Source organism: Mirounga angustirostris, unplaced genomic scaffold (genome assembly GCF_029215605.1).
Source record: "Mirounga angustirostris isolate CCGP_5_RB_7025 unplaced genomic scaffold, mMirAng1.0.hap1 SCAF_10, whole genome shotgun sequence".
Classification (NCBI taxonomy): domain Eukaryota; kingdom Metazoa; phylum Chordata; class Mammalia; order Carnivora; family Phocidae; genus Mirounga; species Mirounga angustirostris.
The window spans coordinates 111015253-111031880 of NW_026991718.1; the positions used below are offsets into that span (position 1 = coordinate 111015253).

Sequence of the window (16628 nt, forward strand, 5' to 3'; positions counted from 1 at the left end):
CTTGGATTCTGTTCTGTGTGCAGTGGGAGCCACTGATAGGTTTTAAGAAAGGAGGGCTGTGAACTGCGCTCTGCCTGCCCCCGTGGTGAGATCAGAATTAGAAGGACAGGAGGTAGAAGTTATGTGCGCGGAGGGTCATTCAAAAGCAAAGGGGTGAGGAGGAGAGCTGAGGGCGACCCCAAATTGCTTGAGTAGGTTGGAAGAAGGTGTCGCCCACAGGCCAGGAAACTCTGGTTCGAGGTCCTGGCTGAACGTGCCTGAACAGTTCCTCTCAAGCCCTTGTCCTTGGCTGCAGGAGACCCCTCACGGTTCCTGGGCAGCAAGGGAGGCGCGGGCCCCTGCCCACGGGCAGGAAGCCCAAAGCCCCCTCCGCTCACCTCGCTCCTACCACCAGCAAGTGTGTGCAGGTCCCTGGAAGACTGCTGCTTGGGCTTAACTTCTCATCCCTTCCTAATGCCTCTTAACCTAAAATAAGAGGCTGCCTGGCCTTAATCGCCGAGGCAGACGCCTGAGCGGCCATTCGCGGCGAGAGGAGGAACGGCTTTCCCCGAAGGGCTGCTTTTCTTCCAGGAAGGAGAGCCACCTGACAGCCCTGCTGAGTGGGGACCCTGTTAGCGTAGCCGAAGACAGGTCCCAGGGCAGGGAGGATAGGACCTCTGCACAGACATGGCAAGCCTGAGGCTCTGTCCTTCCCAGGCCGCAGGGCGATGGCCACCCCCCCCCCCCACGCGACCTGGTGCCGCGCAGCACGGCCCGTGTCACGGCTGCAGCCGCCGGGGAGGGCGCCGGGCCTGCTGCCCCCTGGGCCCTGCTCACGCCTGCCAGAGGGGCTCCGGCAGCGGCCCGCCCTCCCTCTGAGGGGGGCAGCTGGCTCTGCCCCTGTGCTTCCCGGGGCCTCTGTCCCCTTCTGTAAGCACCCTGCTTCCGTAGAGGTGGGCGGGGAGGTCACGGAGGCAGAGATCTGCTCCTTCGCCTCCTGGCCCTGGGCAGCCCATGTCCCGGGAGCACTGGCTTGGAGCCCAGCGGCTGGAGGAAGACCACGGGCGGCAGTCCCAGTCCCGCTGCCTGCCCCAGCAGCCGGCGGCCCCGTCAGCCGTCCTTCAGTCACCCCGGCGCCTCTGCAGGGCCGCTCCGCTGGTGGCTCAGAGCTCCTCCCTGTGCTCATCAGGTGGTCAGCGGGAGCTGCAGCTGAGCTTCCATAGAATCCACTTGGCCCCCCTTTCCTGGGGGTGCTGGGCCACTTGCGCCCACTCCTGCCCCCATTCCTGAACGTCAGCCCCAGAGCAGATGGGCTGCGGGAGGTAGGGACGCTCTCCCGTCCGAGAGAGACAGAAGGACAGCTCTGAGCATAGGGCTGAGGGATGGAGAGAGGGGAGCCCGCCACATGTTGTCTGGAGGCGATGGGGAGACACCCCCCCCCCCCCGTCCCCGTAGCCCTTTGGCCATCACGAGGGGAGCCCACCGCCTGCTTGGCTGTTGTTTCTAGCCAAGTCATAGCCCAGCTCCTTCCCCCTGCATTTCGTTTTTACAGACTGAGCTGCTCCCTGGACTCTCAATTCCAAGGATGTCCCTTAGCATAAGCCGTTTCCAAGTCTGCCTCCTTGACGCCATGTGCTTTGGTTAGAGAGGAAACTGCCTCGGTGATGGTGACGGATGGGCGCATCTCAGCCTCCTTCCCCCTTAGGGGCCGCACCAGCTCCCCTCAGCGGCAGTCATTTCCAGTTTCTCCCAGCGTGTTGTTTCCAGTCTCGAGGCCTCCAGTGACTCGAGCTTGTCCCTCTCTCTCTGTAGCGGCAGAGAGTGCCCCTGTAGGGCCCCTGTAGATGCAGTAATGAGTGGCGCTGGCTGCCAGAGCCCACGGGGTCGTGGGGAGACGGCTGACGAGCACGGACAGCCTCCCGCGCCTGCCCGCCCGGGTAAGCCAGCCCAGGGCGAGGAGGGACTGGGCGGCGGGCAGGCGCGGGGAGACGGCCGCCCCCAGGACACTCCAGCTCCCACCCCCCAGACGTGCGCTTCTTTGGCTGTGTTCTGGCTCAACACTTCAAAAGAATGTGTTTCAAATTCCAGGAGCCTCCGTGTCTCCTGGGAGCCCATTCAGAAAGCCCCAAAACCTGTCTGGAAGCCCCGCCCCCCCGCCCCCCCCCCCCCCCGTGGGCCTGGCAGCTCCCGGCCGTGCTGAGAGTTTCACAGGCCTGGCTCAGCCCCCAGCAGCCTCCTCAGGTTCTGAGGCTCAGGGATGTGGAACAGTGGCCTGCAGCGTGGCAGAGCAGGCCTTGAATTCAGGCGAGCCTGATGCCAAAGCCCGCGATGCCCCCGTGGAGCAGCTGGGGAAGGGCGAAGAGGAGACAGGGCCTGGTGGTTCCCCGCCACACACGCCCCTAGGATGTTTCAGAAGACTTCAGGCTCTTTTGCTGCCACCGTTCTGAGGGCAGAGGGGACTTCTCCCGATAGCACCGCTGGGTCCTGTCCTTCCCAGCCCCTCCCCTGCAGGGCACCGTCACCCTCCGGCTGGCCTGGCCCCGACCTCTCCCACAGCCAAGCAGGGCACCTGGCCTTTCTCCTCCACCTGGCAGAAGCCCCTGCCTGGTCTGAGCACTCACATGGGGTTTCTTTTCCTGGTCTCCTGTGGCTCCACTCTGGACTCCAGGGCTTTCCACACACTCCTTTCTGTCCGGGTGTAAGGTGCCTGCTTACCTGCAGCGTCCCGAGCAGCCGCCGCACCGGGACAAACGGCACGTGGCCACATGGACGGCACAGGCCGCCGCCGCCGGCCTTTCTCACAGGGTCAGGCCCACGCCGCCCGGAGGCCGCCTCCTTTCCCAGGGGAGCGCGGTCTACGCACCGGTCCTCAGCAAGCCGCTGAGGTGCGAGCAGGGCCAGGGAGCTAGAGGCCGAGCCCCTTGCCGCGGGCCCCCTGCCCGGAAGGCAGCCGCGCGCACACGTTCACCGCGTGACCAGGGGCAAACCTCCGACCTGCGGGCCTCCCCAGCTGCCACCTGTCAACGATAAGGCCCCCGTCCTTGCAGGACCGCCCTGAGGGTTAGCAGAGAACCCCACGTCTCATCCGGTCCCGGGTCCCGTTCTAGGCGCTAGGGTACAGCTGTCGCGAGGCCCGAGCCACAGCAGGCCCCCAAGACGACGCACAGGGTGACGGCACCTCCCAGATAGCCTGCGAGCTGTCGGCCGCCCTCCTCACCGCGCTGTCCCCTCCACAGGGCCCACCGACCTCAGCATGAAAGGCGGGGCCGCCACGGCCTCCAGCACGCCCACGCCCACGCCCACGCCCTCCAGCAACAGCACCAGCAGGACCATGCCCGCCGCCCAGCTCAGCCCCACGGAGATCAGTGCGGTGCGGCAGCTCATCGCCGGCTACCGAGAGTCCGCCGCCTTCCTGCTGCGCTCCGCGGACGAACTGGAAAACCTCATTTTACAGCAGAACTGACCCCGCAGCACCTGGAGTGCACTACCCTAGGGAAGGAGGCTGTCCCGGCCCGGCTTCCTGCCTCACCACCTGGTACATTTTGTTTTCTGAAAGAGGTGGGATCCAGAAGAGCTGTTTCTAGCCACACGCCAAGCACCTGCGACTTTGGGCACAAGGACACTTTTTTTTTTTTTTGGAATCTCACCACACGGGTGCTTTGACCTGCTTGGAAGAGGCCAACGGGGCAGCTTTGGAAGGGCTGGGGCTCCCCTGACAAGGCGCTGGGGACGCAGCTCCATTTAGAATCATCTTCGTGGACCCTGATGTTAGAATCCCACCCCCAGATAATTACCTTTCAAGTCTTAGGTGAGCAGAATTGCATATTTATTGAGAAAAACAAAGTGGACCCTTTCTTCCTCTCCCCTTAGTAATTTATTTTTCTGAAAATGGATTCTTTTGTGTTTGTACAGATTGCCAGTCTGTGTCTGTCTGATCAGAAGGATGTATCCCTGTGACCTAACATTCCATATCACTACACTGGCGCGGGCTGGGGGCCGGCAGGGCGGGGTGCGGTGGGGCGGGCGCCGGGCTGGCTGTCCTTCCCAGCGCCCAGCCCCGCCAAGCCGGAGGACCTCACCCACACCCAGTGCAAAGCAAAGACAAACAAAAACGGCTCCCCCACCCCCATTCCACAGAAGCCCCAGTCACACGGCCACCTGTATTCTACCTCACACTCCAGCGTGGGCTTTTTCCAGGATGCGCCCTGAGCCCCTCCTGAACGGCTATCTATCTCCCGACTCCCCCCCCCACACGGTGTCTGCCTGGGAGGCAAGTCCAGAGGGGTGGCCAGGGGCTGGAGTCCAGACAGGGCTGTGACCCTCTGGAGCAGCTTGCAGCCCCCTGGCCCCAGCCCTCCTGGCTGCTTACCAGGACAGACAGCTGGGGGACAGCCGCCGGCCAGGAGGGCCCCTGCCCTCACCTGCCCCCAGGGGGCCGGGTCTGAACACTTCTCCACACAGGCCCAGGGCCCTCGGACACGTGCCGGGAAGGGCCTGTTTCCTCAGGGTGGGCCCCCAGCTGTCAGGCAGCCACCAAACAGGAAAAGCAGCTGCGAGCCCCTGGTCGGACTGCAGCTCCTGTCCTCTGCCCCCGTGGCTGGAGTAAAGGGACCATCAACAGAAGTAGAACCCACTTGGGTTCTCCGAGGACCTCGTCCCTTCTGGAGGGGCCAGTCCTGGAAGAAACCTATAACCCTGGAGTGTGAAAAAGGGCAAAAGCAAAGTCCGGCCTGGTCCTTCCTCCCCAGTAGGCACTTCCTCTTGCTCAGTGCAATACCTCCCAGTGCTGCTAAAACCAGGGATTCTCCCCCACCTCCGAGGGCCCCCGGGGCCTCTCCGTGCGACACTCCGTAGCTATGACAGCAGCTCTCCGCTGCCCGCCCCCCACCCAGAGCCGGCAGAAGCCCTCTGTAGCCTTTCCTCCCTCAGAGCAGAGCGGCCCCAGGGGAGCCAGGGCCACGTGGACCCTTGGACGGCCACAGCCACTCGACCCCAGAGCAGGTACCCCTTCCCAAACCAGCTTTCTGCAGCTACCTGCCTCCCAGCACTATGGCAGACCACCGGGGGGAGGGCTGGGGGGGGCTCCAGAGCTCTGAGAGGTAGGGTGCCCCACCCCGTGCTTACTTCCAGCCCCCAGCAGTCGGGGGTAGTCCTTCCTCTCTCAAGTAGCCTCCAGCACCCCCGCACCTCCCCAGCCACACCACCTCTGCCTTCCATCTGGCCAGTCTCCAGGCCTGTGGTCCGGGCCAGGACCCCCGAGACGCCCCCTTCACACAGCACAAGCTCCCGCGCCCAAGGCCCGTCCCCCGCCCCAGCCATCCACGCGTCCAGCCCCCACCTGCTCAGTGCTACTCCCGGCCGTTTCAATTTGTGTAAATATTTATTTTTGTGTGTGAACAATGCTACAAAGTAATCAGTAGGTCTTTTGCAAAATGTTACCCCAGGCAATTTGTGAGAATCTTAATGTTAAAAACTGGCAGAGACAATCGCCGCCTTCGAATTCTTGATACCAACTGCTTAACTTGTCATCCCCCCTCCCGGGGGCAGGCCCCAGGCCAGGCGCGACCGCAGCGCTTTGCTCGCAGCAGAGAGGAGGGCTGGGAGCTGCCCGCACCCCCCCACTAGGGATCGGATGTGAAGAGCAGCCTCAGTGTCGGCGTGCGGCCCGCTTTTCTGAGCTGACCACCTCAGCCTGCCTGAGCGCGGGCGCACGGGTGTGCGAGCAAGGCCACGCGGCCCCTCCGGGACAGTGGATTCTGCCACCGTCACCCCGCCGCCCGGGGGACTCCTTCTCTGTGAAGCTACGCCTGACGCCCGGCTGAGGGCAGAATCAGGAGCAAGTCGCTGTGTGGAAACAGGACTCCATTAGCTAGTTCAGTCAGGGAACTTGTTCTGTTTTGCTTTTGTTTTCCGAGATGCAGCTTCAACCCCTCCCCACTCCTTCTGACTTGGATGGAGAGCACCAAAGAGCTGGTTCTGCTGGACCGAGCTCACTGCTGTCCCACCCTCACCCTCACCCTCACCCCAGGGACTGCCTTCTCCCAAAGGGAGCTTCCAACGCCCTGCCCCGCAGCCATTTAAAGTTCTCACGGAGGGCCTCAGGGCACCAATTCATCACTGGGGATCCTAAGCTAAAAGGTAACTCGAGTAGAATATACCGATTCCAGAGTCTTTGCAGGGGGCTAATTCCAGCAGAAGGGTAGAATCAGGAGAAAGGGGAATTTGGTCTTCGGGGATAGACATCTAGTAGACCAGAAATGGTGTGACCCATCTGAAATTCATTTTACTGTCACCTCCAGTACAGTTTATACCCCAGGACAGTGTTGAGGGGGAGGGGGACAGGAGGGGGCTAGCAGGGTTTTCAAGGATTTCAAACAGGTGGAACCCGGCCATCCCTATTCCTAAGGGCCACTTACGACTCCAGGGGTGGTTACAGGATTAACTACCAGTTCATTTTCAAAATGCTGCTTTGAACTCAGAGGGTTGATACTTTTAATTTGTAATTTTTTGTAAAACTTTTTACAAGATAGTAAAGTATTTCACCAGAATACCAGTTTCAATCTGTCCATGGTCTGATTTTTATATAATTTAGTGGTGCTTTAGAAACTTTGTTTTTGTTGTTTCTGAGCTAAACAGCTCAATCCTTTTTCGCCTGTATCTACCTAAGACCAATGTGAACCTTTGTATTTTTGCTCCTAATTTGGACTCAGTGAAAGTGTACTGTTTACATGTACAGATACCCCAGTCCCTGTGTGTTCTGCAAGACTCGCTCTTGAGGAGGAAGGTGCACCTCACTAAGCTCATCTGCTTAGCAAAGCCACAAAACAAAAACCTCTCTTTTTACCTATGTTTCCACCTAAAAACAAAAACAAAAATCCTACCCAACACAGAACTCAAGATTTGCTGAAAAATAACTTTTTCTAAGCTCAGAAAACTCCCCGTGCAGCAGATGGCCCGTATGCCTCTGTGGCATGGTCCATTAGGAGCAGGGGGCGACGCGGGGACGTCCCAGCAGCTGCTGGTGGGCACCTGCGTGGACTCCCGGAGCATGCGAGTGGGACTTCGCGGCAGAGCTGTGGGCGGTTGGAGGTCTCCCAGCAGCCTGGCAGTGGGGAGGTCAAGGTGACTCGTGGGACCGTCAGGGTCAAGCCACCCAGGATTTAGGGGCGACCCAAGAGGCTGTCAGTCCTTGCGCAAATTCCCTGAGATGAGCTTTTAGGACTTGCAGTGCGGATGGTACAGCATTCCTTCAGGGTTCCCCTGGAGGCAGCTCGCTCCGGAGGCATCACTTCTGAGGAGGGGCAGGGGACTCCAGACGGTAAGCATGTGGCACTTAAGACAAACCGTGGATGGCACCAACTTTTAAAGGTGACTCTTGATTAATCAATGGCTACATCTCTAAATTATATTTTTACAGATATGCACCTATGCAACTTAACGTGGCTCTTCTAAGCAGGTGAGCACTTCCTCCTCGATGCTCTATAAAAAGGATTTGTGTTCTATAGGAGTGAGTTTTTTCCAGTAAATGTGGCTTAATATTTTAATTCTTAGAATGTGTCTTCTCTATGTGATGCAACTAAATTCTGTTCTGTTTGTGGAATGACTAGCACAGGCCAAGTCCCTCTCCCTCACTTAACAAAAGACCAATGAGCTGTTAATCGAGCTGTTATCTCCATGGTATTACTTGCTAAATGCACTGATTTCTTAAGTATGTGGAATCCTTTTTCTTTTGAATCTGTATATCATATATAAGACTGAATCTACTTAATAAACACTGAATAACAAACCGGATGCTTCGTTCCCACCGTGTCCTCTCAACAGCCCCGCCAGCTAGCTCTCTTCCCTGCACGTCTGTGCAGGGCAGCACCACCCCGCCGCTCTGCTGGTAAGTACCCCGCCTCTCCCGGCCGCCGCGCCAGCCCACCGCGAAGGCCTCGGGACACCGTCCTCAAACGAATAAGCCTGTCATTTATTTCGACACCAGCCCGTTAGAGAAGAAAATGAACCTTCACTGGCACTCGTCGGGCGGCAGGTGTACTCCCGGGGGCGCACAGCGGTCCCCACCCCGCAGACGCACGTCCTCCCTGCCCGCCCCCGGCCCCACTGAAACCAGGCTCGCACACGCCGGCCCTCGGTGCTGGCTTGGGAGACTGAGGGCCTGAACCTTCAGCACTTGATGTTCCGTTTGACCCAAAACTCCTGAGCCCACCTTGAGGGAAAAGGGCTGTTTACTTGTGCACAGACTTTTTTCATCCTACATAGACCATTTAGGCTAAACCTTGAGGAAAACTTGCAGGAATATGGCTGGGGCCAAACCTGTCATGTGTTTAAAAGCAATTCTGCGAGTTACAAGCATAAATGTTAGTTTTACTGTTAAAAGTGTGTGTGTGTGTGTGTACAGATACACAGACACACATTGCATGGCAGTTTTTAAAATATTTGTTTTTTGTAATGGCAGAAGAATCTTTCTAAAGCCGCAATTCTGTACAATATCCAAACATACGAAAGAGATAAACAGAGAGGGGCGATAGCCTGAAGCCACCGCACCCAGGGAACCCAGCGTGGGGCCAAGGTTCCTAAGATTAGCAGGGACCGTGAAAGCCAAAGACAGCAGTTACATGCCTCTCTTCACGCAACGTAGGGACCAAGGGCCGCAATGCCTCAGTGATACCATGAAACGCCTGTCCTAACCCAAACTACCCCTGCTGAGAATCACCAAGGGACCACGAAACCCCCGACCTGGGCCAGAGCATCCGGAGCCCAGCCCCACTGTCCGCAGAGCACGCCGGGGGCGCCAGGAAAGCACTTACCTCTGGATGAAGCGCAGCAGCTCCACAGGATGGAAGGAGGAGGAGACCTCGCTCAAGGACAGAGAAGCGTTGCTTGATCCCCGTCTGGCTTCTTTACGTGGGGCCCCAGGACCACTGTTGTCAACAGTGGACAGAACAACATCAAAGAGGAATGCCCCCACAGAACGGTGAACTAAAATTTACTGACAAAACAGGCAAACTCAGGGAGGGGAAGGGGAGAACACGCACATTAGTGCAATTTAAAAATAATGATGAAGAAGGGTGCCGGGGTGGCTGTCGTTGGGCATCTGCCTTCGGTTCAGGTCATGATCCCAGGGTCCTGGGATGGAGCCCTGCATCGGGACCCCTGCTCCGCAGGAAGCCTGCTTCTCTCTCCCTCTCCCACTCCCCCTGCTGTGTTCCCTCTCTCGCTGTGTCTCTGTCAAATAAATAAAATCTTAAAAAAATAATAAAAATAATGGTGAAGAGGTATTATGCTAAGCGAAATAAATCAGAGAAAGACAATTATATGATCTCACTCCTGTGGAATTTAAGAAACAAAACAGAGGAGCATAGGGGAAGGGAGGGGAAAAATAAGATGAAATCAGAGAGAGACCCTAAGAGACTCTTAACTCTAGGAAACAAACTGAGTGTTGCTGGGGTGGGGACGGGATAACTAGGTGATGGGCATTAAGGAGGGCACGTGATGTAATGAGCACCAGCGTTATACGCAACTGATGAATCACTGAATTCTACCTCTGAAACTAATACACTATATGTTAATTAACTGAATTTAAATAAAATTATGATGCACTAGGGAAACCCAGTTTACCAGAACACTAAGAATCCTTTGCAAAATGGGCGCCTGGGTGGCTCAGTCGGTTAAGCGTCTGCCTTCGGCTCAGGTCATGATCCTGGAGTCCCGGGATCGAGTCCCGCATCGGGCTCCCTGCTCAGCGGGGGGTCTGCTTCTCCCTCTGACCCTCCTCCCTCTCATGCTCTCTGTCTCTCATTCTCTCTCAAATAAATAAAGTCTTTAAAAAAAAATCCTTTGCAAAGTCCTCGGCTCCCCTCCTTGATCTTTTGTATAAATCCAGATTTTATTAGATTTATTACCAGTCAGGGGGCTTCTTAAATGAGGGGTCCCAGCTGCCTAAGGAGCAGATGAGCCTTCTGAAATAGTCTGCACAACTTCATGTGGATGTGCACTCCTGGGGGAGAGGGTCCAGAGCTTCGGTCAGGTTCTCCAAGGAGTCTGTGCTCCCAGAAAGGTTAAGAGCCACTGCACAGACAGCGGTCTCTCTGTCACGCTTATGTTCCTGATAGGGCTTTTGTCTACATCTTTTGGTAGTTAGTCCAGGCTTTCAAACTGATGCATGGAGACAAGAGGAAGCGTGGGGCACTGTCAACAGTTGGTTTCAAGTCCTAGTCTCCAAGGTCACAAAGCCCACTTTCCCCATCAGTTTAGACGATGCCCCCACACAAGCACAACACAGCCGTGCCACCTCCTCTCGGGAGGCAAGCAGGCAGATGCTCTGGTCCCCTGAGGCCCCTGATCATCAGCGGGCTACTCTATTCAGCAACACACACATACCCACACACCCCTCTCAAGCAGGATCTGACTTAAGAGCAGGATGGACATAAAACAGTCATGATGCTCACCAGCCCAGTAAAATAATATCTTTTCCATATTCTGAAACATTATTAGGTTTTAGGTTTTCTCATCCTTTAGCTCATGAGTAAAACGGTCTCCCCTGCCAGAACTCCGTCTCTCAACTTAGGACCGCGTCCTCAACCACCATAGCGTGAGGCCAAGAGCCAGATGTCCCGGGAAAGGACGCACCACCCCTCCGCGCGGGAGGCCCACCTCCCCACAGCCCCCCTCGGGGCCTAGGGGCAGGCAGGTGGCAGGAGCCACACAGACGTCTGCTCCAAGTCCAGGCACTACTTACTGTCCTGACCGGGTGCAAGTGAACAGCTGGGAGTACGTCCTGCGCGCCAGGCGCGAGCAACTCTACCAAGTAGGAATTACTGTCCCTTCAGAGACGGGCACGCGGGCAGAAAGGCTGCCTCGCCCGGGGCCCCAGAGCCGGTGGGAAGCAGGGCCTGCGCGCAAACGTCGCCATACCCTTCGCGACGGAGGTCCCGGCCCTGCAGGCCCTGCATCCTGACGCCGGCTAGGCTCCCGCGGACCAGCAACGGGACTAGTTCACACAGCGTCGCCACTAGGCGGCCGCCCGGTCACCGCAGAGCCACCTAACCCAGCTTCGCCAGCCGCACCTCCGGGCCCAGGAGCAGCGAACCGCTCCCCAGAAGCTCGTGCACCACACACACAGCCTCCTTTCACCGGTTCCGGGGACACGAGCTAACGGGTACGTATTTTCATTCATCTGTACTTCCAGCGTGGTTTTTGCTTACTTTTGGCTTACTTCTATGCCGAGGTAATTTCGGCTAAGCCCAGACGGCTGCGCGCCAGTGCTCCAGGTAGCCTGCCGCCCTCAGGCCCACTCGGCGAGCGTCCGACCTTCTCTTGCCGGCATCCCCCTCCCGGCTGCCTGCTGGTCACCACCCCCACCGATGACCAGGCGTCAGGGATCTCTGGGGCAGTGTCTCCGTGGGGCAGCTGGGATGAGCACCCTCACGGCTCTCGTGAGACCTCTGCTCCCAGGGCACGCCGCCATGCCCAGAGTCTACAGACCACCGAAACTGGCAAGTCGGGCCCTCAGCACTGACCTCACAGAAGAAGAGCTTCAGGCCGAGAACATGGGCTCTGGAAGCAAGGCGAAGTGAGCAGGCTTCTGTACTCCTGGCCTTCCTTCCCAGCCCAGCGGGGCGGCCACACAAGACGACGGAGACCACAAGCGCAGGCTGTACAGGTTTATTTTTCCAAAACCACGAGACATACAAGAGCAGTGCTTTCCCTGGGCAGCCCCACGGACCAGACCAGTTTCCACCTGTAGCCTAGAGGCTGCCACAGGTCACGGCAGAAGGAAGAGGATCTGCTCCCTGTCTTTGGTAAACAGACTCTGAAAGTTGACAACTCGGACTTGGCCAATACCGCATTAACATCACCACGTGACTGCCATCTTCTCACCCATGCTTCCGATGACAAAAATGCCACAGTGGATGAAATGGGGGGTGGGGGGAGAGGTCTTTCAGGTGAAACGAGACTTGCTGAGGTCACACCAATTTTCTACTTCACACAGAAGCACTCACACAGGGAGACCAAAGTCAAAAAGGAGGGCTCTCGACTCTGCAACAAGTCGAGGTCTAAGAAATAAAGGCAGGAAGCAAGGCGAGGGAAAACAACTACGGAGACGTCTATGTGCTGGAGGTGTGGCGTGGGAGAGAGGCAGGCAACAGGTGTGGCTGTTTCTTCCCCAACCTGCTGTCAAAAGGACATCAGATGGTCCCAGGTATTGCTGAAGGTGGGAACCCTGGAGCCAGATCTGGAAAGCCTGCTTGGGGCTGCCCAGGGCACTCACCCTTGACTCCAGAGCACTTAACACTGGTGGCAGTGATTTGTCACGTATGGCAGCGAGCGGCCAGCGGAAGGTCGGAAGAGCAGAGACGTGAGGGGCGAGACACGTCCGCTCGGCGGAGCGCGGGCAGGCTGGCTGTGGCCCTGCAGGCCACGGCGGGTCCACTGGGCGACCAGGACAGGGCACTGGGCCACGCTGGCAGCTCTGACATGGGCGGAGAGAAGCACACCGCTTTAATGCGATGACGCAGGAGACGGATAATAAGGGAGAGACACTCATGTTCTCTGTACAATACATCCATTTACAGAATCGGCCAGTACTGTGTACAACATATAAATACATGATAAAACATTAGAGGTGCATAGAGCATACTTACAGAAGCCAAAAAGTTCACTTTATACATCCAAGGATAAAGAGTTAAAAATATAAAAATAAGAAACACACACTGCTTTGAAATGTAAAATGACTTTCACATACACAGGTGCGTGGAGATGCCCACTCCCATCGAGTCCAAAGTGACAGGGAGGCTGTCAAGCAGAGGAATTCACCTGCCAAACATCTGGACATCTGACTCACAAGGTCTACAGATGGCATTTTAAGAGGAAAGACAACCCTATGCCCGACCCCACTGTCCGAGCAAGTCTATTCAAGGTTCCAAAAGCTCCTGTGGGCCAGTGAAGTGTACCGAGACAGGGAAGTCCCAAATTTGCTTCGGCAACAGAACCAAAGGTCAAACTGGCTCCTGTCAACGGACAAATGACTGTGACCCTGAGGTCAGCAGGTGCTTGGGCCCCCTGGTGGGCACTGCTGGGAGTTACTTGAACCCTGTCCTGGCTTCCCCAGCCATCGGCTCCCCCAGAGGGAGTAGCGGAAGGGAAGATGGCAGGGAGGGGGGGCAGTGGAAGACTGACATGCCTACTCAGTTCGGGTAGGTTAGTTCCCTTGATGGAGAACACAACCTTCTTTCTTCAGTTTCAAGTCCCTCTGGGTGTCGAGGCAGGCTCCCCACGCCACACCAGGCTCTGTCTGAGTTGCCAGGCAGGAAACCCTTCCAGCAGGCCCAGAAGAGGTGGTAAGTGACAGAGGGTAAGCTTTAGCACTACAAATCTGAGGGAGGGGCAAGAGTGCTCTCGCCTGGAGAAACATAGTCTCTTAAATCAATGATATCCTGTATACAGATGTAGGATCAATCATTCTCAAAATACGCACACTAAGTATACAACTTTTCCCATGGCCATAATTTATTATCTCACCACAAGGCACAATACACAGAGCTTTGAGGGTCCAATACAGTCATCGTGACAGAACGCGCCACAGCCCTGACACATGATCATTGCTTTCAGGCTGCACGCGCACTGCAGCGAGATGCTTTCCACCGAGCTGCTGTCAGTGAACATCTGCAAGGAGAGGGACGCGCTGTGGCTCGCACCGAAGTTGGCTTTGTGGCTCAGCTGCACCACACTCCCAGCAAGGCCTTTGGGAAAGGTGGGGGAGCTGGAGGAATAATTAAAGCTGGTGGAACTTAGCTGGAGTTTGGAAAGCTTCCCATAAAATGCCTGTTTGATATTGAGTTGGGAGGGGATGGAGGAAGGCTCCAGAGGCTGACCAGGCCCCTTCCCAGGCTCTCGGGGTAACTTCCAGAAGGGCAGGTCAAGGACAAAGGGCATCCCTTGCAAGTGACCCACCAGCTCCCGAGGACCAGGCCCAGTGGCGTTTCTGTTCTCGGCATTTGCCTTGAGAGGACCCCCCCCAAAAGTCTTCTCGCTCTTGGTGCCAACAGAGGCAGGCGGTGGCTTTGGAGCCCAGTCTTCCCTGGCGGTCTGTACCCCACCGGACACAGAGTTTTTGCTTGGCCCCAACTTCCGACTGGGAAAACCAGGAGGGGCATCAGAGGGCAGTGGCGTTGGCTCCACGGGTCTGGGTCGCTGAAGGGCTGCAGCCTCATTCCTGGGGCCAAAGAGCTTCTTCCCTTGGCCTCCAGCACTGTTCTGATTACCCAGGGCCCGACCTGTCTGATCGGGAGCCAAGGAGATCGCGTTTGAAGATGAGAAACAAGGGGCTCTCGAGGTAGTGAGATTTCCGGGACTTCTGCCTGGGGCAGCATTTGAATTACTGCACTGGGACACGTCACGGGCTTCCTTCTGATCTTCCGAACTAGCAGGAGAGAACTGCTCTTTGGAATCCACTTCTACTTTCCCAGAGGCAGCCGTCAGCTCTGCCCCTGGATAGAGGGAGTCTAGACTTGGGACTGTCTTGGAAATCTTCTGAGGTGCTCCAGGAGCCTGGGTGGGCTCCAGCCTGGCAAGACCAGTGCTTGCTTCAAGGCTTTCAGGTAGAAGAGGCTCCTTTGAAGCTCTTAAAGAACGGGAGCTGCTCTTGCCAACTGCGCAACTGTTTTCTGCCAAATCCTGCAAAGATCCCACTCCCAGGGAGCCGCCAAGGCTCTGCTCTTTCGTAAGCGGGAGGCGTGGGGATTCAGATTTGCCGGTGACTTGGGCTGGAGGAAGAACCTTCTCTAGGGGCAAGTTACCCTGCAGCAACTGCATCACAAGTGGGTTAGTGGCCTCCGCTGAGGACCCAGGCCTGCCCAGAGACATGAACCTCGGCTGGTACTCGGTGCTGGCCAGCAGCAGGGAATCTGGAACCTTTTGGGGGACTGCACATACACGAGACACCCAGCTCTGAGTAGCAGCCATGCTGTCTGTCCTTGTAACCAGACTCTGGTCACCGTTCACTTTGCAGAGTGAAGCAGAGTGGTTCCAACTGTGTTTCTCATCCGTGTCCGCCACCAAGGCTCTCTTCACCACGGTGGCCTTATTGGGGTCAGCCTTGCTGTTGTCCTCAGACAGGTGGCCTTCATAGTCAGAAGCTGTGTCTGTGGACTCGCCATGAGGACTCAGGGCTTCAGAGTCTCCATTGATTTTCAACCTTCCACCTTCTACCGGTTTGCAGTCGCTACCAGTGCCGTCATCAGCGCTCCCTCGAGGTGGCACTGTCCAGAGCAAAGGGAAGTGGTCAGGGTGGCCTAGGCCCTCCCCAGCTGTCAACTCCCCAGGTAACACAGGAATGAGAGGGGCAGCTTTCTCCCACTCTTCCACGGCCTGGGGCTCAACAGATGGGACATGTTCCCTGGAGTCTGGTCCAGGCTGTCCCACTGCCTCATCCTTTGACAGGCCAGGCACCCAAGAAGCAGCACCATCAGAGACGAGGGCCTCAGTTGTCAAGTCTTCTTGTCTAGTAGCACTTTCCCTCGTGGGTGGGCATGAGTCACCAAGTCCTAATTCCTCATCACACAGTCTATCCTGCAGGCAACCAGCCAATGGTGATTCAGTGGGGGAACTAGGAGTCACATTCACAGGATCCTTCATGGTGGGGATACTGTCTCGGTCTAGAGCTTGGCCAGGTCCTCCTTCCAATACAACATCCCCCACTAGAGACTGCACAGGACAACCCTCTGGGGAAAGAGAGGGTCCTCGATCCTCATCATCGCTTTCCGAGGAAGTGGTACCAGACTCGTGTTCAGTTCTAACATCTAGGTGCAACGTACGCTGCTCAACTGATCTCTCTGGGGCTGGGGTTTGGGAGGACAGTGGGGGCAAAGCCTGGCACGGCTGGTCCCCGGTGGGAGCAACGGGGAGTTGGGAGGCATCTTCCAGCCCACTTGTGAGGACATCTGGAACCCTCTGCCGCGGGCAGCTCTCCTTTCTGAGAACAATCAGGTCCTCTCTCCTGGCTCTGGACATGGCAGTCCCAGCCTGGATATGCTCCCCATTCAGAGCACAAGGCGGCAGTAGTTGTGTTCGCTGTAGATCTGACGCACACTCTCCAGGGGTGCCCGGGGCTCCGCTGGGCTCAGGGTGGCCACAGGCCTCACCACCATCACCACTGCCGCCGCCTCTGCCACCTCCCTCATCGGTGGCCCCGTCGCCACCTCCACCCGGGCCACCCCCCCCTCCGATGGCAGTGGTGGCCGCCTCTCGATGACAGTGGTGGCCTCTCGCCCCTCGGACTTGCAGAGCACGGGCTTTAATGTCTGCGAGGGTCCTGGCACCAGTCCAGCCCCGGCAGGAGGATTCCGTGATGGGGACGATGCGGGGACATATCTGGTAAGTGGGCTGACCTTTAACCACCCAGGGTGGTTTGATACGTGAAAGTTGAATCTGCAAGAGAAGAATTGGAAAACAGTTTTAATTGACTGGGTGATCTGACCTAGGAACTGTACAGCTAAACCAAGATTTTAGTAGCTTAGGGGACACAGCCTCAAGAATCAAATAATTTTCTTTAAAAAATGAAATAATGGCAGTAAAATGGCTGTCCGTGACACCACATCATTCTTAGACGACTCTGCTCTAGGGCTGTCGTATGCCATGCTTCTAAA

The 16628-nt window shown here is 56.9% G+C and overlaps 2 protein-coding genes across 11 annotated transcripts in view; one reads left to right on the forward strand and one right to left on the reverse strand.

Annotated features, from left to right (window-relative positions):
- NOL4L (nucleolar protein 4 like) overlaps positions 1 to 7770 on the forward strand; it is a 128263-nt gene extending 120493 nt beyond the window's left edge. For 3 of the 4 annotated variants that reach the window (XM_064572946.1, XM_064572947.1, XM_064572949.1), the window contains one exon: positions 3216 to 7770. In XM_064572946.1, coding sequence (XP_064429016.1) covers positions 3216 to 3442 — 227 coding nt within the window. In that variant the 3' untranslated portion in view covers positions 3443 to 7770. The other variant, XM_064572948.1, reaches the window with a different exon arrangement.
- A 4760-nt stretch (positions 7771 to 12530) lies between these two features.
- The window catches only part of ASXL1 (ASXL transcriptional regulator 1), a 73746-nt gene continuing 69648 nt past the window's right edge, over positions 12531 to 16628 (reverse strand). For all 7 annotated transcript variants that reach the window (XM_064572937.1, XM_045885541.3, XM_064572938.1 and 4 more), the window contains one exon: positions 12531 to 16410. In XM_064572937.1, the coding sequence (XP_064429007.1) occupies positions 13495 to 16410 (2916 nt within the window). In that variant the 3' untranslated portion in view covers positions 12531 to 13494. The remainder of the gene's footprint in view (positions 16411 to 16628) is intronic.